Source organism: Cervus elaphus, chromosome 16 (genome assembly GCF_910594005.1).
Source record: "Cervus elaphus chromosome 16, mCerEla1.1, whole genome shotgun sequence".
In the NCBI taxonomy this organism is placed as follows: domain Eukaryota; kingdom Metazoa; phylum Chordata; class Mammalia; order Artiodactyla; family Cervidae; genus Cervus; species Cervus elaphus.
The window spans coordinates 29409017-29431197 of record NC_057830.1 but is presented as its reverse complement, the minus strand read 5'-3'; the positions used below and the strand labels follow the sequence as shown (position 1 = coordinate 29431197).

The 22181-nt window shown below is 41.6% G+C and overlaps 1 protein-coding gene across 6 annotated transcripts in view; it reads right to left on the bottom strand.

The window, feature by feature from the left end:
* The window catches only part of FANCC (FA complementation group C), a 303623-nt gene that overhangs the window by 16604 nt on the left and 264838 nt on the right, over positions 1-22181 (bottom strand). For all 6 annotated transcript variants that reach the window (XM_043927161.1, XM_043927163.1, XM_043927164.1 and 3 more), the window contains 4 exons: positions 14805-14860; positions 13354-13453; positions 7028-7103; positions 4769-4844 (listed from right to left, as the gene is read on the bottom strand). In XM_043927161.1, the coding sequence (XP_043783096.1) occupies positions 4769-4844; positions 7028-7103; positions 13354-13453; positions 14805-14860 (308 nt within the window). The remainder of the gene's footprint in view (positions 1-4768; positions 4845-7027; positions 7104-13353; positions 13454-14804; positions 14861-22181) is intronic.

Here is a 22181-nt window from a genome sequence, read left to right as displayed (position 1 = left end):
TTCCTCTCATCATGTGTTCATCAGTGCTGAAAAGTTAAAGCTTTTGTGAAGGTGTCCTTTTGTCACATATGAAACCAGAAGTTGGAATAAAGGATAGACTCTGCTTCAGGTAAAGACCCACTAATTTTGCTCAGAGATAGTCCTAGCTGCTTAACCTCTCCCGTGGGAGAAATGGAGGAGGACTAGCCTGAGATCAGGGGGCAGAATCTTCCTTCTGAACCGGGGAAGCGCCTAGAACAGGACAGCCCTAGGCCCCTTTTGCAGTGCTCCATCATTGTTGGATTTGGGTTCATAGTCCTCTGCTTGGCTCATGGAATCCCGGAGCCAGCACTGTCCCCACCCCTCTAGCCACTGCTTTCCTCCTGTCCCCAAAGAACAAGTGAGTAAATTGTGAAATCTAGTTTGCCAAACAGTGACAGAAAAGGAACAAAGAGGAGCATTCGTCTTACTTCCTTGTCCCGACAAGAGGGAGAGCTAATGCTCCAGGGGCCACCTGAGTGGTGGGCTGGGTTATGGCCCAAAAGCAAGGAACAGGTTCCATGGGGTCTCCTTCCTGCAGGCCGCACGGACGAGTAAGCTGAGCAAGATCTCCCTCATGCCCCCTGCTCCCACGTGGGCCTCCCGCGTGGAGCACGGTTCAAGGCCTGGGAATCCGCCCTCCTTTCTTCTAGCAGTTGAGTGTGCAAGGCAGTCCCATGGGGCTGGCTGAAAAGGTGCCTAAGGCTACTCCCAGACCCCTCCCAGCAGGTGGCCTGAAGCCTAGTGGAGGCAGATGTGGTTTAGGCGGGACCCCCAAGAAGTTTGTAGCTTCAGTCCTGCTCTTCAACACAGATAACCAGACAGTGCATCGGGGGCTGCCAGGGCATGGCAGGTCGTTAATACGGCCAGTCCTCTGATGCCCACTTGGCTGTCTGTCTCTCCTGCTGGTAAGAGTCTTGGGGTGGGGTGAGTAATTGGCACCCAAACCTGCATCAGTGATGATAAGCAGAAGAGCACCGGTCACAATTTGTGAAGACCAGTAATGAGATTATAGAGAATTTCAAGTAGGAAAAGTGGCAAAGGGAACAAATAAAGACAGTCTTAGTAGATTAGTGTGCATGCACGCATGCTAAGTCACTTCAGTCATGTCCGACTCTGTGTGACCCTATGGACTGCAGCCCGCCAGGCTCTTCTGTCCATGGGATTCTCTAGGCAAGAACATTGGAGTGAGTTGCCATTTCCTTCTCCAAGGGATCTTCCCGACCCAGGGATCGAACTGGGTCTCTTACATCTACCTGCATAGACTAGTATAGACAATGAATAAAATACTCTAAAAGCAAGGAAGTTAAGAGGAAGCCGGAGGGTACTATGTTGCAAAGAACTTAGCAAAGTCTAAATGTGAGTGGTTCTAGGGACATAATGTGTGTTATTTCCCTAATGTTATATTTATCTAATATAATATTACAAATTATGTTAGAATGGATTTTCTAATTTCAGACAAAAATTTATTACAAAGAGGAGGAAAAGAAACATTTCATCCTACCATGCAGGAGAAGTTTAGAATTTCCTTCCCTGAAGAGGCAGAGAAGACAGAAGGGCCTAGAGAGATGCCATTCTTGTTCTGCAAGCCAGGGGGAGGAGCGTGGGTGGGGGATGCAGCATGTTAGCAGCGCTTTTTTCCTAAGGTCTATTCTATGTATTGTTATACATGTACATTTCAAAATCTAATACCAGCCATTACTCACAACAGCTTCTAGGCCAGGTATTTACACATGCAGCCTATTTATTCTGAGCTGCTTGCAGTGCTTCCTCCACTTCTTACTCAGCAATGTGTTTGCCTGCTTGGGAATGGTAACAGACCAATGCAGCCATACCTCATTTTACTGAGCTCCACAGAAAACGGTGATTTTTTTTTTTTCATAGATTGAAGGTTGTGGCAACCTGGCATCAAGCAAGTCTACTGACTTCATTTTTCCAACAGCATTTGCCCACTTCCTGTTTCTGTGTACATTTTGGTGACTCTCATAATATTTCAAACTTTTCCATTGTATTGATCATGGTGATCTGTGATCTTTGATGCTGCTACTGTAATCGTTTTGGGGTGCCATGAACTGTGCCCATATAAGCTGATGAACTTAAAACGATAAATCTGTGTGTTCTGACTGCTCTACCAGTTGATTGTCCTATCTCCTTCTCTTTGGGCCTCCCTATTCCCTGAGACACAACAATATTGAAATTAGTCCAACTAATGTCCTTTTCTTCAATTGGAAAAGACCCTGATGCTGGGAAAGATTGAAGGCAAGAAGAGAAGGGGATGACAGAGAACGAGATGGTTGGGTGGCATCACTGACTCAACGGACAAGAGTTTGAGCAAGTTCCAGGAGATGATGAAGGACAGGGAAGCCTGGTGTGCTGCAGTCCATGGGGTTGCAAGAAGTCGGACACGACTGAGCAACTGAACAGCCACGATGCCCTACAATGGCCTCTGAGTGTTCAAGAGAAAGGAACAGCTGCACATCTCTTACTTCAAAAGGTTGGAATCATAAAGCTCATTGAGGAAAGCACGTTTAAAGCTGAGATAGGCTGAAAGCTATAGGCCTCTTGCACCAGTTAGCCTAGTTGTGGATGCAAAAGAAAAGTTTTTGAAGGAAATTAAAAGTGCTACTCTCATGAACACATGAAGGATAAGAAAGCAAAACAGTCTTATTGCTGATATGAAGAAAGCTGTAGTGGTATAGATAGAAGATCAAAACCAGCTACAACATTCCCTTAAACCAAAGCCGAATCAGAGTAAGGCCCTGACTCTTCAATTATGTGAGGACTGAGAGAGGTGGGGAAGCTGCAGAAGAAAAGTCTGCAGCTAGCATGGGTTGGTTCATGAGATTTAAGGAAAGAAGCCATCTCCACGACATAAAAGTGAAGGGTGAAGCAGCAGGTGCTGGTGTAGAAACTGTAGCAAGTTATTCATGAACAACAAACTTTCAATATAGATGAAATAGCTTTATATTAGAAGAAGATGCTATCTAGGACTTTTATAGCTGGAGAGGAAAAATCAATGCCTGGCTTCAAAGCTTCAACAGACAGACTAACTCTCTTGCTAGGGACTAATGTAGTTGGTGACTTCAAGTTAAAGTCAATGCTTATTTACCATTCTGGATATCCTAGGGTCTTGAAGAATGATGCTAAATCTGCTCTGCCTATGCTCAGTCAGTGGAACAATGAAGCCTGGATGACAGCATGTCTATTTACAATGTTTTACTGAATATTTTCCCTGGAGGAAATGGCAAGCCATTCCAGTATTCTTGCCAGGAGAATCCCATGGACAGAGGAAGTCCATGAGGTAACAAAAAGTTGGACATGACTGAGTGACTGAACATACTGAATATTTTAAGCCCACTGTTGAGATCTACTGCTCAGGAAAAAAAAGATTCCTTTCAATAATACTGCTCATTGACATTGCACCTGGACACCCAAGAGCTCTGATGGAGATGTACAAAGAGATGAATGTTGTTTACATGCCTGTTAACACAACATCCATTCTGCAGTCCATGAATTAAAGAGTCATTTTAACTTTCAACTCTTACTATTTAAGAAGAACATTTCATAGGGCTGTAGCTGCCATGGGCTTCCCTGGTGACTTGGGGTAAAGAATCCTCCTGCCAATGGAGGAGATGCAGGTTCAATCCTTGGGCCGGGAAGATTCCCTGGAGGAATATTCTTGCCTGGGAAGTCCCATGGACAGAGAAGCCTAGTGGGCTATAGTCCGTAGGGTCACAAAGAGCCAGATATGACTTAATGACTAAAAACAAACAAAACAAAACAAATAGCTGGTATAGAGGGTGATTCCTCCACGGGATCTGGGCAAAAGTAAGCAAAAAACCTTCTGGGAAGGATTCACCACTGTGGATGCCATCAAGAACACTTGTGACTCATGGGAAGAGGTCAAAATATCAACACTAACAGGAGTTTGGAAGAAGTTGATTCCAACCCTCACGGATGCCTATGAGGGGTTTATGACATTAGTGGAGGAAGTGACTGCAGATGGTGGAAACAGCAAGAGAACTAGAACTAGAAGTGGAGACTGAAGACAGAATGGCTGCAATCTCATGATAAAACTCTAACAGATGAGGATGTGCTTCTTACGGATGAGCAGAGAAAGTGGTTTCTTGAGGTGGAATCTATTCCTGGTGAAGTTGCTGTGAACACTGCTGAAATGATAACACAGCATTTAGAATATCACATACACTTAGATGATGAAGCAGTGACAGGGTTTCAAAGGAACGACTCTAATTTTGAAAGCAGTTCTGCTATGGGTAAAATGCTATCAAAAGGCACTGCATGTTACAGAGAAATCATTTGTCAATTGATGTGGCAAACTTCACGTTGTCTTAAGAAACTTCCACAGCCACTCTAACCTTTAGCACCTACCACCCTGATCACTCAGCAGCAGCATCATCAAGGCAAATCCTCCACCAGCAAAAAGAATATGAGTCACTGCCATTTTTTAGCAATAAAGTATTTTTAAATTAAGGTATGTATATGCTTCTTAAGATATAATGCCACTGAATAGTAAATAGACTATAGAACAGTGTAAACCTAACTTTCACATGCACGGGGAAACCAAAAAGGTCATGTGATTCACTTTATTGCCGTGGTCTGGAGCCGAGCCTGCAATATCTCCGAGGTATGCTTGCAATGCCTTCCCCTGTCAGGCTTGCTCACAGGAATGATAAGGATACCAGAGAAACCACGTGTGAAAGGGATCTAGGAGTCATCGGTCTTTGCTTACCCGTGGTCTTCAACTATTTCTTTGAGCATTTCAGAGATATGCTTCAGTGACTGGTGCCATAGTCCCTGCGGAATATCTGTGGGTGGAGAGAACCGTCAGAGAGGAGCTGGAGAAAAGTCAAACCTATTAGGAATCAACTGCAGTGGAGACCAGAAGGGGCCCGTTTAGGGGAAAAGCCTAGTTTTCCTGGTCCATGGAATCCATACCACCACCCTCAAGCTGATCCCTGCCAGAACCATCTCTCAGGCCTGGGAAGAAAGACCTGTTAGTGTTACACAGAGCTAAACTTCAAAGGCTCTTTAATTCAGGTACATGAGACTGCACAGGCAGCCCACTGTAGGGTTTAGGAAGGCTATGTTGAAGATGCCCAGCTTTTTTTCTTTTCTACTCACCCACCCCCTCATCTATCACTAATAATTTGTGGTTTCAAAATATATTAAAAAAAAATAGTCAATAAGGAATTAGGAATGTGTTTCCCAACAGTTTAGAATACAACTTCAGGTTCACAATTTTTTTAAAGGCCAGAAAAAAATATATGGATATTATACAGACAAAGACAAATGTCTTTTCTTAAGTTAGTTTTTCTGGTTTCACATTTTTCCCGTGGTCTTAAACACTTCTGAGCACGTATATTTCTGTAGTTTTAAACAACAGCTGAAAATGTTATCACATTTCCATGTAGTGATATATTCTGTAATTAAATACACCAGAAAGATAATGTAAGTGATACAGGAACCACTACTACCCCACAAATGCTACAGATTAAAGAACCATAAATTATCTCTCTCCCTCTTCTGAGTTCTCGTAACTCTTGATTTGCAGCCTTTCAAGGCATTTTCCTTTTCTCCTTTTATTAGTTTTTTAGATAGTTATTTTATGTCTCTTTTACTTGTAGCTCCTGGATAGTCAGGGTTCATAAGCGACTCATCTTTTATACCTCATAGGACTTTACAGTGGGCATAAAATCAATTTTTGATGAATAAAAGACTCTACTCTTAAGAAACCCTTCAATCTGTGGATATAACATTATTTTTTCCAAAAGTAATATGCAGAAAATTGTTCTAGGAACCAGCACAAATAGTCTTTATTTTATAGATGTCCAAACTTAAAAAATAACAACCCTGATATTTTTTGTGGAGCTCATTTAGCTGCTTATTACATAGGCTGACCTTGGACTTTGCTGATCTGACTTGGGCTGTGAGACGTGCCCCTGGAAAGTGAATCACTGATGCTCCTGTCTTATTAAAGTTTTCCCATTGTGTTCCCACAGGTTAAGTTCCACAAAACTGCTGACCAGAGATCCCACCAGGCCTGTGTCCACCTCTATCTCTAGCATCTGAGAGGACAGTGTCAAGTGGGTCACTTTGGGTGAGAACTTAGTCTTTTAGAAAAAGGAAGAGTATTTTTGATTTTGTAAAATGCTCTGAAACCTCAAATCATACTTTCTCAAGTGAATCTACTTACTCAAGTCTCAGGGGAAAAAAGGTAGGGGAAAACGGCACAAAAAGGACATACTATGGGGTCTTCCTATTGTTCCATGGTCAGATGAAACGCCTTTTTCTACAGCATAGAGTCTGTCTTGTTTCAGCGTCACCTCTCTTTAGATTTCAGGCATTAGTGGGGAAGGATGTCTGTATTCTCCATTTCTGAAACGCTTCATAAACAGGAGCTCACAGGCATGTTAACAGATCAACATCAGTTGAATGAGGACAGAATCATCACTTCCCCAAATGAATATGGCCTCTGGAAGGCTGGCAAATGAAATCACAGAAGGCTGTGGTCTAACACACTTACTGAATTCTTTCAAAAGACTTCCCTTGGCTAGGTTAGGAGAAATTTCCCCTAAATTTCCTTAGCTTCATTCATCATTTTATCTTTTCATTTGCAGCAGGGGGCACAGAGAAGAAAGAATGAAATACAGATAAAAGTACTGTTTTATTCCAAATCAGCCAAGTCTTAGCCTGTTCCTGGCATCCAGGTGGACCGTCCTGGCACCAGCAGAGGCTTTGTGTTAACCAGAACAGACTGTTAAAATGCAACTAGAGGCCATTGCTTTCCTTTCTTTTAGTAAATGATCGTAACTGGGAAGTCAAGCAAATTCTCATATCAAAATCCACAGACTGTGACACTGAGAGTTTAGAGGAACATTTATCCATTTCCTGGTTTTACAGATAAGGAACTGGGAGGAAAGGGTTATGATTTTATCACTGTACTTTCCCATAAATTATTTTAATATGGGCAGAATCAACCTTCACCTACCTTTCGGGTGTTGGAGGAGCACCATGACAAGCGATGGAGAAGCATAAGGAAAGTAGGTCTTGAGTGCAAACTTCAACTATAATAGAACAAAAAATTTAAAGCCGTTTGAATGTTAGCATTGGAAAAGGTATTAAGGAAATATAAAATCTTGCATCCTTTGCCCCAAAAAGAAATTCTAGTACTTTATGTGGTCATAATGTCTTACACACTGATCAAAAATAAAAGATGCTTCTGATAATCTTATAAATATGTTCCAAAAAATTAAGCCTTTTTAAAGATGCCTTCCAGGACTTAAGAAAAATAAAGTTATGCTCTTGATGTCTTTATATCAGTTCTTTACCTCACATGAACCCAATTATATACATAACTCTATTTATGTAAGAGTTATCAAAAAACAACAGTTTTTTAGCCCTCACACATACTCTGAGGGCCAAAGTGCTGTACCTTTTATGCCCTCGGAAGGCACAGTAGCTTTGAAGTACTTTTGTAAAAAGCTGAGGTAAAATCTGTCTACAGTGAATTGTAAGGGCTTTAAGTGTACAATTTGATGACTTTTGGTAAATGTGTAAATTCAACATGACCATCATTCCAATCAAGACACAGAACATTCTGATCACCTTAGAAAGTTCCCTTGTAGCTGTTCCAGTCAATCCCTCCACCCCACCCCGGCATCTGATATTTTTATTTTGATGAGAGATTAGTTTTGTATATTCTTGAATTTCACACAAATGGAATCATAAGAGTGTGTGTTTTTTTCTGTCTGACTTCCTTGGCTCAACATGTTCTTTCCAGACTCATCTTTGTTACTGTGGATTAAATACTTCATTTTTTTAAAAAAAGTTGTTCTAAAGTAGTCATTGTATGAATATACCATAATCTGTTTATTTATTCTCCCATTGATGGACATTTGGATTGTTTCCAGTTTGGGTTTTATTATGAATAAAGATGCAATTAACATTCATATTTCTGTCTTTTTTGTGGACACGTGCTCTTATTTCTCTTGGGTAAATACCATAGGAATGGAATTACTAGGTCATAGAGTAGATGCTTGTTTAACTTTGTAAGAAACTGCCATATAACTTTTCAAAGTGGTTATACCACTCCACACTTTGGTCAGCAATTTACGAGAATTCCAGTTGCTTCACATACTTGTCGGGTTTCCCTTGTAGTTCAGTTGGTAAAGAATCTGCCTGCAATGCAGGAGACTTGGGTTCAATTCCTGGGTCAGGAAAATCCCCCGGAGAAGGAAATGGCAACCCACTCCAGTATTCTTGCCTGGAGAATCCTATGGACAGAGGAACCTGGCAGGCTATAGTCCGTGGGGTTGCAAGAGTCGGACACGACTGAGAGACTTCACTTTTCACTTTATACATATTTTTTGAAGTGTGTATTCAAGTCTTTTGTCCATTTTTAAAACTGAGTTTTTTCCTATGTTCTTGAGTTGTAAAAGATCTTTATATATTCTGGACACAAATCCCCTATTAGATATATGTATGGGGAATATTTTTTACCTGCTGGGTGGATTGCTTTTTCATTTTCTTAAGGATGTCTACAAAGACCAGACATTTTAAATTCTGATGAAGTCTAATTTATACATTTTTCTCATACTGCTTAGTGCCTTTCTGCATTCCTTCTAAGAAATATTAGATTATCCTAATGTCAAAAAAGATACTCTCCTCATTTTCTCCTAGGAGCTTTATGGTCTCAGCACTTATTTTGAAGGCTATGGCCCATCTCAAATGAGGTTTCCTGTTTGTGAGGTGGAGCTTCATGTTTTTTCATCTGGGCATCCAGTCGTTTCAGTGCCACTTGTTGAAAACTTTCCACACTGAACTTCCTTGGCATCTCTATCAAAAATCAGTTGATTGCATGAAAATATCTAGACACTATTCTGTTCCACTGATCTATCCTTTTGCCAGTATCTCACTGTCTTGAATGTGATTCCTGTAGCTTAAAGTCTTGAAATCAATCAGTGTGAATCCTCTGATTTGGGGGGGAGGGTTTGTTTTTTTTTTCTTTTCAAAATTATCCTGGCTACTATAGGTTCTTTGCATTAGATTCAGCCTATCAATTTCTGTTTTAAAAACTATGTTGGGATTTTAACTAGGATCACATTGAACCAGGGATCTCAACGATTCATGATTATAGTTTCTCTTCATATGGTTAAGTTTTCTTATTTTGTGGTTTTTCACGTAGAGATCTTACACACCTTTTGTTAAATTTTCTCCCAAGTATTTTATGTATTACTGTGGAGTTGCTTGTTTCTCTTTTTACTTCTCTCAGTTCTTATTCTGTGTATCTCAGACCTCTGTCATTAGGCACATATCCATTTGTAATTGGTGTTTCTCCTAATGAACTATACAAACTGTCCCTCTTTTTTGTCTGTCCATACTCCTTACCTTAAAACCTCATCTGTCTGCTGCCTGTAGAGCCAGACCAGCTTTCTTGTGCTTATTATTTACAGAACATGTCTCTTTCCTTCCTTTCAATCTGCGTCTTTATAATTAGAATAGATTTCTTGAAAACAATGTATAGTGGGTCTTAGCTTTTCAGTCTATTTCCTTTTTACCTAGTATATTTAGTTGATTTTCACTTAGTTTTTGTAATTAATGTACTTGTAGGCATATTTGAATTGCTCTTTTAAAAATTTTTATTTATTTATTTACTTATTTGTCAGTTGCCCTGTGTCTCTGTTGATGTGTATGGGCTTTCTCTAGTTGCAGTGAGCGGGGGCTTCTCTCCATCGGGGTGCCCAGGCCGCTCATTGCGGTGGTTTCCCTGTTGTGGAGCATGGGCTCCAGAGCACGCGGGCTCAGAAGTTGTGGTGTATGGGCTTAGTTGCTCTATAGCATGTGAGATCTTTCTAAACCAAGGGTTGAACCCATGTCCCCTGCATTGGCAAGCGAATTCTTAACCACTGAACTACCAGGGAAGTCCCTACGTTTACCTTTTGATATCTTTCTTTTGCCTCATCTGTTTTTTGTTCTGGCAGCCCACAACTCTGTCTTTTGACACCTCAAGCCAATCAGATTACGCCTTGGGTTTGGGCCACCCCCTAGCCTCATTTAATCTCCTTCCCACCCCTCACATGACAGCCCTCTGGGAAAAGTTAGAAGATTACCCAATGTGGTTTACTTTTTCAAGAGTTGAAACCCCTTCAGTTTTTATCTGCTTTTTGGGTTGCTTTCCAGTACCTTCAAATAGTTTTTTAAAAATATTTTCTCCAGAGTTTATAATTTTTATCTGCAGGAGATTTAGTCCAACACATTATTAAACTCTGTCACTACTAGAACCAGAACCTGAACTGATTTGCTGCTTGTCCTGGAGCTATTAGGCAAGTTCAGGAAAGAGGCCTGTCATGACAGCCGTAAGTTTTTGGCTACTAGTCTGACTGGGCACAATGATGGGGCTGCAACTATGCTCTCCAAATAAAACAAGGATGAGAGGAAAGGATAAAAAAGAAAATGAGAAGCACTTAAGGTAAACATTTTTGACAATGGGAAAGAATGCGGGTCGATGGGATTTCTCATAACTGCTGGGGGGAATGTAAATTGGCACAACCATGTATGAAAACAATGTAGCAGTATCCGCCAAAGCTGCCTTTGCACACCTAATAACCAGCACTAGCACGCTTAAGTATATCTTGAATGTTCAGAGAAATTCTATTTATGAAAAAAAAAAAATCTGGAAATAATCCAAAGGCTCACCACCAGAAAGACAGCTACACTGTATATACGCTCCCCACAGAGCACTACATGCAATCCCCACCACCACCCACAGCATAGAGCAAGCCTGGCGACACACTGCTGGGAAGAACAAGGCTCGGAAGACTACACACGCAGTACCACTTTCATCTGTCATTTGCTTTATAAAGCACAAAAACAATCACAAATAAAGAAAACATGGTCTAACAATCATATATACATGATCAGGTTGGCTCAGTGGTAAAGAATCTGCCTACCAACTCAGGAGGTATGGTTCCAATCCTTGGGTTGGGAAGACAGACCTTCTTCAGAAGGAAATGGCAACCCACTCCAGTATTCTTTCCTGGAGAATCCCATGCACAGAGGAGCCTGGCGGGCTACAGCCCAGGAGGTCACAAAGAGTTGGATATGACTTGGCTACTAAACAACAACAACATATACATGATCAAACTGTTTTCAGAAAAAATAAAGGACAGCAGTTACCTGAAGGGAGAAAGTCAGGATGATAGGATAGAGGAGCAGGGGAATAACCTGAAGTTTCTACTAGGGGACCAGGTCTTGTCAGATGTCAGGTTGGTAGATATTCATTTATTCATAATGGATATGTGGATGAATGAATAAAACACAGAAAGAAAGAGGGTTCACGTGGATCACTTAGGACAGAGGGTGTCATGCGTCAGGAATTATGATTCATCTAAGAAGGGGCACTCAGGAAGGCAAGGGTTGACGATGAGAAAGGCACTGCCTAGAAAGGCAGGCAGTAGGAACAGGCCCAGGAAGAGACACGACACGACACACGGGGATGAAGGCATCTACAAAGCTAAGAGGTTACTCTTGCGTCCCGAGCCCAAGGGAAGGACAGTGAACTTCTGCTTTTTTTTTTGGATCCCTGCTCTGCCTTCCACCAGGACCCATTCTGTGTCCCTTACACTACCAGATACGTGTAGCCTGGGTAGGGTGTATGTTCAATCACTCAGTCGTGTCCAACTCTTTGTGGCCCCATGTACTATAGCCCACCAGGCTCCTCTGCCCATGGAATTTTCCAGGCAAGAATACGGGAATGGGGTGCCATTTCCTATTCCAAGGGATCTAACCTGCATCTCTTGCATCTCCCCAACTGGAAGGCAGATTCTTTACCACCAGCGGCACGTGGGCAGAGTATCATTCTAAATTAAAAATGACTATAAGTCTGAACCTAAAGTGTTAAGGCCCACCTGCAACTCAAGGACAAAGTTGATAAGAAAGACAGACTCAAGCTAATGGTACAGAGCAACACTTCTTTTACCAATGCCCTCCACCCCAACCTCAGCCTGTTCCAAGAGTTCAAGGTGCAGGTTTTTTAGAGGTTGGTTCCTAACTGGAAAAACAAAGAATGTTCAGGGAGGATAAAAGATATTTATAGTTTGCCTCAAAATAAGCATGAGGGCCAACCAGTGCCTTTCAGCAGAGCTCTCCTCCAGAATTCCAGGCTGGGCACCATTGATAATGCTGTTTGCTACAGTCTAGCTCACTTCCCTAGGGAAGGAGAAGATAGGAAAAAAACATCATAAATATTTATCACTGCCTTAAAAACAGAAACATCTGCTAAAACCTGAGAGGTTTCTTGGCATAGGGGTGTATGGGATTTTAGTAGAGCAGGCATCATAGCACTGCTCCCCTAAGGCAAACTGCAGAAAGCATCCCAAGGGCTCATGACCTCACAAGAAACTGCAGAGGGTTCAGGCACTTCAAGGCAAAATACCACAGAGACATCAGGTCTGTGGCCATTAGAAATGCAAGCCAATCAAAATGCCCAAAAGTGAAAACTCTGGTAGAAAAGGTTCCAGTTTTACAGGTCACTCTAATTGGTCAGCTGCCTCTGCCAACCGCCCTCCCAGTGCAAGTCTTCTTGCAGGTCCCTAGGCCCGGCTTCTTGCTTACTGACTGAGTCCAATTCACACGTTTTGGTCATGGCCATTCCTAGCTCCTCCTCTATAATTATTCAAATTATAACTGAATAGTGTCACACTCACTACCTCGTATCTCTCCTGGAATCCAATTCACATTTAGGCCTCTGATATGAATGGAAACTAATAATTAAGAATGTCCAGTATTGCTTTATAATAAGCGCCATTTCCTTCTTAGCACATGCCGTAGAGACTCTAGAACACCTCTCTCTGACCTGGGAGGGGCAGAGTCCTACTCAACAAACAGTGTACAACACAGGGCCCAGAAAGTTCACCCTCTGGGGTGGCACCTGATCATCTGGTAGAGTTCTCTGCACAGCAATAGATAAATGCTTCTGGGTACCAGGACATGGGACAGATAGGAACCATCTTGATTTACTTTCAATTAGAACGATTTTCCCCGGAGGAGGAAATGGCAACCCAGTCCAGTACTCTTGCCTGGGAAATCCCACGGACACAGGAACCTGGCAGGCTACAGCCCATGGGGTTGCAGAGTTGGACACACACACAAAATGATTTTGCCTTTGCTGGTGTATTTGTTTGGAAACTTTCTCCATGAACAAAACAGTCTATCAAAATCACTGAAAGTAAAGTGCTCTTTTCTGGTGATTAATCAAATACTCTTAACAGCCTCTGTTTCCTTGGGGGAATGAATAGTATCTGCAATATAACGAACCTGCTTGTTTTCTTTTTCCAGAGCTTCTACAAAGCATCGTGTAAACACCTGAATGCAGGCTAGTACTTCTGCGGCTCCATCGGTTTCCAGGAGTGCGGACCTAAACAACGCAAGGCCAGATCACAACACATTCAGTGATTAATCTGGAAAATATGTGAACCAAAATATGTAAAAGGGAAACACGGAAACATTCTTTTTGTGCCATAAGCTTCAGCAGCAATGTCAGCTCATCAGATTTCAGTTCTTGCGTGAAAGCAGGAGAAATCTGTCACTCCCTTTTCTAAAGACTTCCTTTAAAATTGCAATGTGCAGAGCTCCCTTTCTTGGTTTTTAAATTATTAAGCACTTCATATCTCTTCCACATGGGCCTGGGATGCTCTTTACAAATATTTGCACACTCTATGCCCACAAATGGAACATCCATAGACCTTTTGCTTTTGAAAGTGGAGAAAGGGGTGCCCCAGGATTATAATGGCTCAGTCAAATCCATCCAGCAAAGGGGTGGAAGAATCTGCATGTTCCTGGTTTGGTTTCTATGCATTTTCATACAACTAATTTTTCTTTATGTTTGTTTAAACAACACACACACACACAAATCAACTGAAACTTTGCTAGCTTTAAACTAAAAACAGCATTCTGACTTATTTCTACACTCATTTAGCTTAAAGCTTTTATGTTTCAAGACCAACTTAAGTGCTGGATTACTTGCTATTGTAAAAATTCTTTTTCCCAATGTCTGCTGTCTGCCGTGGGGCCTCTATTTGCTGAGTTTGAGGGGGACCTGATAAAGAGGGTAGATACCCAGGCCGTGGCTGCACCAGCACCCAGGAAAGAGGCTGGCCACCCACCTGTCCACGGGGGGGTAAGCTCCCCGCGAGGGGCCTGGCCCCTCACTAACTGTCAGTCATAACCCAACCTGGGGTCCAGTGGGCTCATCTTTCATCGTTATAAATCCACTGCATTTACCAAGAAGTTCTCGTATTTGTAGAATAAAAATTAGTGTGCTGTTAGATAACATGCATAGTTGATTCTGCCTTTCAGAAGTGCTCTGTTAAGAATGGCATTATTTATTTATTATTTTTGGTGTTCCTTAGCTTTAAAAAGATTGGTCAGCCCTCATGTGGTGAAGGGAGAACACTACTACCCTTTATTTTTAATTGAGAAAAATTCTACATGAATAATGCGTGATGCAAAATCTAATTCAATTCTGATTTTCAACCATTATTATTAGATTTTTAAAAGGTTAAAAAAAAAGTTATCTTAATTCTCAGGCATTGGCTTTTAAATACACGTTGACATTTGTGTTTTACCAAAAAGCTCAGCAGGATGGGATGGAATTAGAAATCTAATTTCCCCATGGTAGAGCCAGAGACTACCACAGAATTTTTTATTCATATTTGGAAGCTGAACATATTTAGACCAATTATGAGCAGACATAGCACAATATTTACCTGAATATTTCATCAACAACTCTGAATATGGCGGGGTGGTAGGCAGCAGCTTCAGGCTGTAAAGGAAAAGACCATTAGAAAGTAAAATATCAGAAGCATTTCATCAATAATGACTCACTCTTATTAGGGAAATGAGTTGTCCACAACTGCTGGTGTCTAGAAAATGGATCTATTCCTTTGAGTTAGGAAGAAAAACAACTAGTTCATGGCAAAAGCCCTCCATACAAATGCAAACAGAAGTTCTCTTGGGGTAAGGGGATTATGGACAGTCTTTCTTCTTCTTTATTCAACTTATACTCTGTAAATTCCACATTTTCAACAGTAAGCCCACATGATACACAAAAAAGAGTCAATAAGTATCAAGGGAAATTAGAAAATACCATCTACCAGCAGGCCATGATGAAGACACACAGCCCACCTGTGCTGCTGTGCCAAGTCGCTCAGTTGTGTCCGACTCTTTGCAACCCCTCAGACTGTAGCCCACCAGGCTCCTCTGTCCATGGGGATTCTCCAGGCAAGAATACTGGAGTGGGTTGCCATGCCCTCCTCTAGGAGAACTTGCCAACCCAGGGATCAAACCCAGGTCTCTTGAATAGCAGATGATTTGTTTACCACCTGAGTCACAGGGAAGCCCTGTGTTGCTAGCTTTAGGTAATGTTCCCTATGTGTCTGATCTCCTCACATGACTTAAAACTGCCTCAAGGTCAAAGTTATCCTGTTATCTTTTCATTCCTGCTGATTAGGAAATGAGTACATAGTAATTTCAAATTATTATTAAGGAAAGCAGTGACCACCACCATGCAAGACTAAATAATATTACATCTTAGAGCACTATGAATTTAGCAGCTTAAATTATTTAGGATGAAGAAAAAATAAAGATACTATCATACTGAATAAGGAAAGCCATCCAATTTAATCCACGAATATTTTTATGACAGTTTTGATGATTTAAATCTGCAGAAGCCAACTTACTGTGGCCTGGGTGGGGCTTCAGAGGGCCTAACCCAGATTCCGTATCTTTTTGTTTGCTTTTTTCTTTTTCTTTTTGGCCGCATGGTTTGTGGAATCTTAATTCACCACCCGGGGATCGAACCTGGGCCCTTGGTGGTAGAAGAGCAGAGCCCTAACCACTAGACCATAGGCAAATTTCCATGATCCCATATCATCCTGGCTGGAGCTCATACCATGAGACTAAGCTAGAGGAGGAGGCCATGTGTGTTCTAAAACAGATATAATACAGTAGCATCCACAGGTTAGTAAATTAGGCTTTATATGGAATTTCTTTGAGTTACATTGAGCTTTGTGGAACAGTTTTTCATACCCCTTCAACAAGAAAAACAGAAAAAAGGATATATATCTTCTCTTAACTTTTCTAGGCCAGGCTAAAGAATTGTGCCTATCTCCAGAAGCTTCCACACTTCTGTGCTGGCATTTCTCGATGTACAATAACATTGAACGTGTGCCATCTAGTGTTCACACCCCGCCATTACAGCTGTCACAGAAGGCTCCAGGAAAGAGCATTACCACTTGTTAAAATGATGGGATAACTCCTTTTATTTGAAGAGATTTATGATTTGTAGGATGCAAATCTCTGCTTTCTAGGTAGAGTAATATATACTCCCTAATCTTTCGTTGATGTCCATTTTTATCTAAAAGAAACCAACTAAAATTTTTCATAGATTAAATTCATTACATACTCAAGAGAATAATTTGGCTGATTGATGGTTCAACAGAAGAGACGCAGAGTATTTTTTGACTTTGATCTCAGACAAGTCAGTTATCTCCCTGCTTCTCAGCCTCACTGTAAATACTAACAGTTATTAAAAGGTCACTGGATATATGCCCAGAAAATATCACGGAAGTTTCTATATATTCATAATGGAAATCATCAAACAAGAAGAGAAAAGCAAACTGCCTATCTTGAAGAAATGTGACTCATCAAATGTGCCAGAACAGTTTTTCCAAGTTTTATATATAGACAATATGGCTCTTGAATAAGAGTGTTTAAGAACCAAACAACACTGTCATGTGACACATAGAGGCTAAAAATGCACTGACAGAAAATAAGACTAAAATTGAAAATGGTAAAATAGAACCATTCCCCTTGTTCTAAATGGTCTAACTACTCCAGAACCACTGCCTAAATCTGATGCTAGTAGAAAATCAATCTATACTAATGACAGAGAAAAGGCTGATCAATGCATAGAACAAGGCTACCTTGAAAAGCAAGTGGGAAAGCAGGAAAGTTCTAACTCTGTTGAAAAGAGGACCAGAGCTTGGACTTGCTCTTTTTTCCTGCAGTGTTATCTAGTGAAACAGCTCAGTCACGTGTTTAAATATACAGACTGTGTGGAATCTGCCTGGTCTCTCCATGCCGATCAACCCTCCTCTGAGATTTCCTTCTGTCCAAACAGCTCAGACCGTGGTTGCCCTTAACCTGCTTCTACAACCTGTTTTAGCTTTCAAAACAGGTAAGATGCCAGGAGAGAGGGGAACCCTACTGAAACAGCAATGGCAGAGATTTTGACTTAAAAACCAGTCTCCCTTGCCACTCCAGAATTGTGAACAGCTCTTTCTCATCTGCAGTCTTTACTGATGGTTTTAAAAATGAGACTCTTCACACTTTCCGAGCACATAATTTCAGGGTCAGTGAGTCCCCTCATGAAGCCCAGAGTGCTCACAGGCCAGGCATGTGTCCCAAGGACACCAAATCACAAAAGCAAACTTAAGCCGCTTTTCTTATCAAGGGAATCCTCCAAATAGAATTAAAGTCTTAATTTATGCTTCTTTGGAAGCCATAAATTACCACCACCCCCCACCCCAAATCTTTACACATCCCTGTGAGGGAAGAGGCAAACACTTAACCCCTCTGTGTCCTGTTTTATTTGTAAAATGGGTCCCCAAAGTAACACAACAGGTGACTCTGCAACTCAAACTTCTGGGCCTAGCTCTGAACCCCACAAACCAAGCAATTATACTAGAATGAGGACAGAAAAGAAAACCTTTCTTGGGTTCCATCTGTTTGTCTGTTTTCCCCATCCTACCAAAATCTGTTCCTTCTCAAGTTCTTCTCTTCTCCATCTGGTCTAATGATTTCCATGTACAGATTATTTCAAGTCTAGGGAAACTTCATTAGCAGGAGGCCGTCAATGACCGCGGTTGCACTCTCCTTCCCTTCTCTCACACTGCCCCCAGTTCTCTCACTGAATGTCAGAGGATGAACAGGAGAAGAGGAAAAGCTCTGGACACTGGTTTCCCTTTCTTACGGGCCAGGTTGCGCTGGGGGGGCACATTCCCTTCCCTCTTCTACAGCTACCCAGGACTGCACTGCTTGTTTCTTTTCTGGCCAGACGGACAGCCCATGCTCATCCCTCAGAAGAAAAACAAAAAAACAAGGGAAGACTAAGCAACACAGGGAAGTGTTCAGCAGCTGCGTTTTCTAGGCTGCTGTGGAGGCAGAGGTGAGGGAGGCCGGCTTGTCGCACTGCACAAATAACATCCACGCTCACTCTGTACTTGCCGTCTACGCATGCGTGCGAAGTCACTTCCGTTGTGACCCAACTCTTTGTGACCCTGTGGACCGCAGCCCCGGGCTCCTCTCTGTCCACGGGATTCTGCAGGCAAGAACACTGGAGTGAGTTGCCATGCCCTCCTCCAGGGGATCTTCCTGACCCAGGGATTGAACCCATGTCACCTGCGGCTCCTGCATTGCAGGTGAATTCTTTACTGCTGAGCTAAGCCCTCCTTGGTGCCTCACCTGGTATTTTCATCCCAGTTCATCAATGATTATTACTAGATGCCTGAGAATTCTCAGGAAGAAATCTTTCCTATTTTCCTATCATTTTCTGAATCTGTGTGAGATGGAAAGAGTATGGGGAGAGGGGAGAGAGAGAATACAAGCCAGAAAGGGAAGTTAAAACTATGATTTGAGGTAATTCACTAAAAAAAGTTAATCCCTCTTGTAAAAAACAAAAAGGCAGTGAAGACATGGAAACAAAATTCTCAAGCCTTCTTCATTTATCACCTTTTACACATATTTTCCCTAAAAAATAGAGAAGTTTCAGGTGAGAAATAAACTGAAGTTCAGTAAGTCTGGGGGAGATTCTCTTTCATGGTCCATTTTTATGGCCAGCAACACATCCCACTGTGTATCTGACTCATCCAAACCCTTGACAGACAGGAGCCCTTGTGTTAATTTATGTATGTAAATTAAAAGGTGACTTTCATCAAAAAATAACACTCCTCTTAAAAAAAATATATATTCTTTGTAAGTTTCATTTCAATAGACTCTTTTGAGTTAAAAAAAAACAATTTGGTCTTAAAAAAAAACTACCTATATAAAAAAATCTTCATATCTGTCATATAAAATAAGGCACCTTTATAAACAAGTATTTTTTATTATGCCATTTTCTTCTTTTCTACTTTCAAAATACCAAACTTAAGACTGTAAATATCCCTTTTGCATTTTAAGATCTATTTTGTTTCAAAACATTTGTGTTTCTTTCATCAAATTTGAGCTTGGAAAAATTATTCTTTCTTTTTAATCTTTACCAGATGTTGTTTATACTACCAGCAATTTTTTTCAGTACTCTATAATGAAATTATTGTTTAATTAGTGATAAATCTGTCATTTCTGGGCTTAAGAAAAAAAGAAGAAAAAAACTTAACAAGTACCAAATGTACTTTTGTGTTTTAAATTTACCCGCGCTGTCTGAGAATGTTAAGACACAGGGATGCGAGCAAAGTCCCCCAAACCTCCAGTTCCTCCTCTCGCCTGGCCCAGCGGCCTCTCCCCGCTTGGCTTGTGTAGCCGGGGTGGGAGGGGGCTCCTCAGCCCCTGCTGCTTCTTAGCTCAGCCTCTGAGTGGCAGTGACCTTCTAGGGCAACTACTGCCCCGTTTTGTTTTTTTGTTTGTTTCTCTCTCTTCATCTCTGACTGGCTGCCAAGGCCTGCATCCCAACAGTGAAAACACAACTTGCCATCTAGTCTCTTTTCTTCACAGTGCTGGGTGATCTGGTGCCCCCCTGAGGTCGATGCCGGAAAGTGCAATTATTGTCTGAGATGTTTCTTTTTACCTTTTAGCCACAAGCATAAACCACCTCCACACTTCTCTATTCGATCACTGCTAAATTATCTACTTTAGCTTTTGTTAAATTACATGCATCACATTAAAGAACTCAAAAAAAAATGTTTAAAAGACTGCTAATGAGAAAGCAGGAAAAGAAAAAACCCTAGAACATTAGTAAGAAGTTATTCAAGCAGAGAAAACTGACATCACCCAGGATGTAGAGTTAATTCTTCGGTATAATCTTTTATTAAAGGGGAACTGTGTTTGGAGTTCAGTGTAAAATGAGTCTCTTTTTCTATGTGAAGTGGCTATGATTACTATCTGGAGAATGGAAACAAGAATGCATCTTATCTCATATGAGGGAGGTCAAGGAGGACACTGAGTTATCTGCAGGTTTGTTATTCTTAAGTTCTTATTAGATCAAGAACTACCTTTTAACCCTATCTTTATTGAGGTACACTTGACAAGATAAAGAACTAATTTTGGTGGAGCTATGAAGAGAAACACCAGGAATGTTTCCTGATTTAAAATCTGAATAAACAAATCCAATCCCCCTTCCTTCCCCTCCCCCTGCACTCTTTCGTGGGCAAATCTCTGGACCCAGCTAGAGGGGCAGGCAGCATGTGCGGCCAGCCAACGAAGGATCGAACAGGAGGGCATGGGAACCAGGGTATATCCCCGCCCGGCGTGCAGCAGGGCAGCCAAGCACAGTGCCACCCAGCCAGCACTTTTCATTCAAATGCAGAATATAAACAATAGCTTTCTGGGCTCCGCAAACAGAATTGTAACTGGAAAACATAACATCCTTCTGATTCGGGGCCAGCCTTGGGAAACCAAGCAGTGCCAAGAAAGCTGCATAATTAGCAAGTGGCTTTCACTGCTTTTGGTGACATGAGTTTTTAAGGTCAGGTCTGAAGCTATGGATTATGGTCTTCCATTGCCTGTTCTGTCAAGGGAAACACACGACCATCTGCTTTTGCAAAGTGTCAGTCTGCTCAGTAGATGACAAACTGAGGCTAAGACCTCGATTTATTTAGGAGAATCAAATGTGGCAGGTGGCCATGGACTTGGGGGAGGTCCAGCCTAAGAGAGTCAAACAGCAAGCCTCAAAAGGAAACAGGTTTTGAAAACGTACTTTTATTTTAGAAGTCAAAAAACATACGCACGCACTTAGAATTCAGGTGACTATTAGGTCAACACCTTATTATTCATGGTCTTAAAGGAAAATACCCAGCCTCTGAGGCCCTGAGAGGCCACAGAACATTTGGAGAGATCATTTCACTTTGTACAACCTGTACAACACGTTTATCTTTTGTTTTTGCAACATCTTGGTAACTATAGAACTTTGGGGCTAATTCTGGATAGTCCCGAGAGATGGAAACATAATTAACAGTGCTCCATATAAAATACAAGTTACTAGACCATCACACTTTAATTACTCTCAGAATCCAACTCTAATGTAATAGGCATCAAGTTACTTCTAAAGGAAAGCACAGCAGTCCTGTCCTATCCGAGTCTTCCAAATCTTTCTGATACTTCCGCAGGGTCCCGTCACGGCCCCGAGATACCGTGCTCTGATAAGCGAAGCAGCTGATGCAATCAGGAAGCACGTTCTTCAGGTTACCTTTCCAATCACTCGGTCACGTCACAGGCTTATTCCAGCCTGCTTGGTTGTGCGGCACTGCGGGCCCAGGATCCTGAGGACAGCAGCCCACGCCAATCAAGGACTTGCAGCTCCGAATTGTAATTACCCCCTTGAACCGTAAGGCAACAGAGGGGTTACATCCTGCCAATGCCACAATAAATTAAACACAATAACACCCTCTGAAATCCCCCTTTAACCATAATGGAAGCTCTGAATCTCTACACACATGATCCTGATAAATGCTTTTGTAAATCAACTGACTTCAAAACTGTTTGGGGGGAAATGATTTTAAACCGTAAACTGGAGACTGAAGGTTATACAATGCAATGTTTAACCGGAATGCCTGCTTTCTCTCTCTCTCTCAACCTGGGTTTACTGACAGGCTCAGGCCTGAGGGCCACAGGTAAAAAGGGCACAAAGAAGATTTAGAGAAGAATCACAAGGTTGCAGAATCAAATCAATTTAGGGTGATGAAACTGGAATTTTTCCATGGAGAGAAGACTTAAAGAAAATTTAATAAGGACCTTGAAAGCAAGGAAATAGCTCAGTTACTATATTTTGCCACTGAAAAAGGACCAGAGAAAATGAAATTATAGCATGTATCTTTCAGTCAGAAATAGATTTACCTGACAATAAAGGTAATGTTTTGAATGGGCTGCCAGGA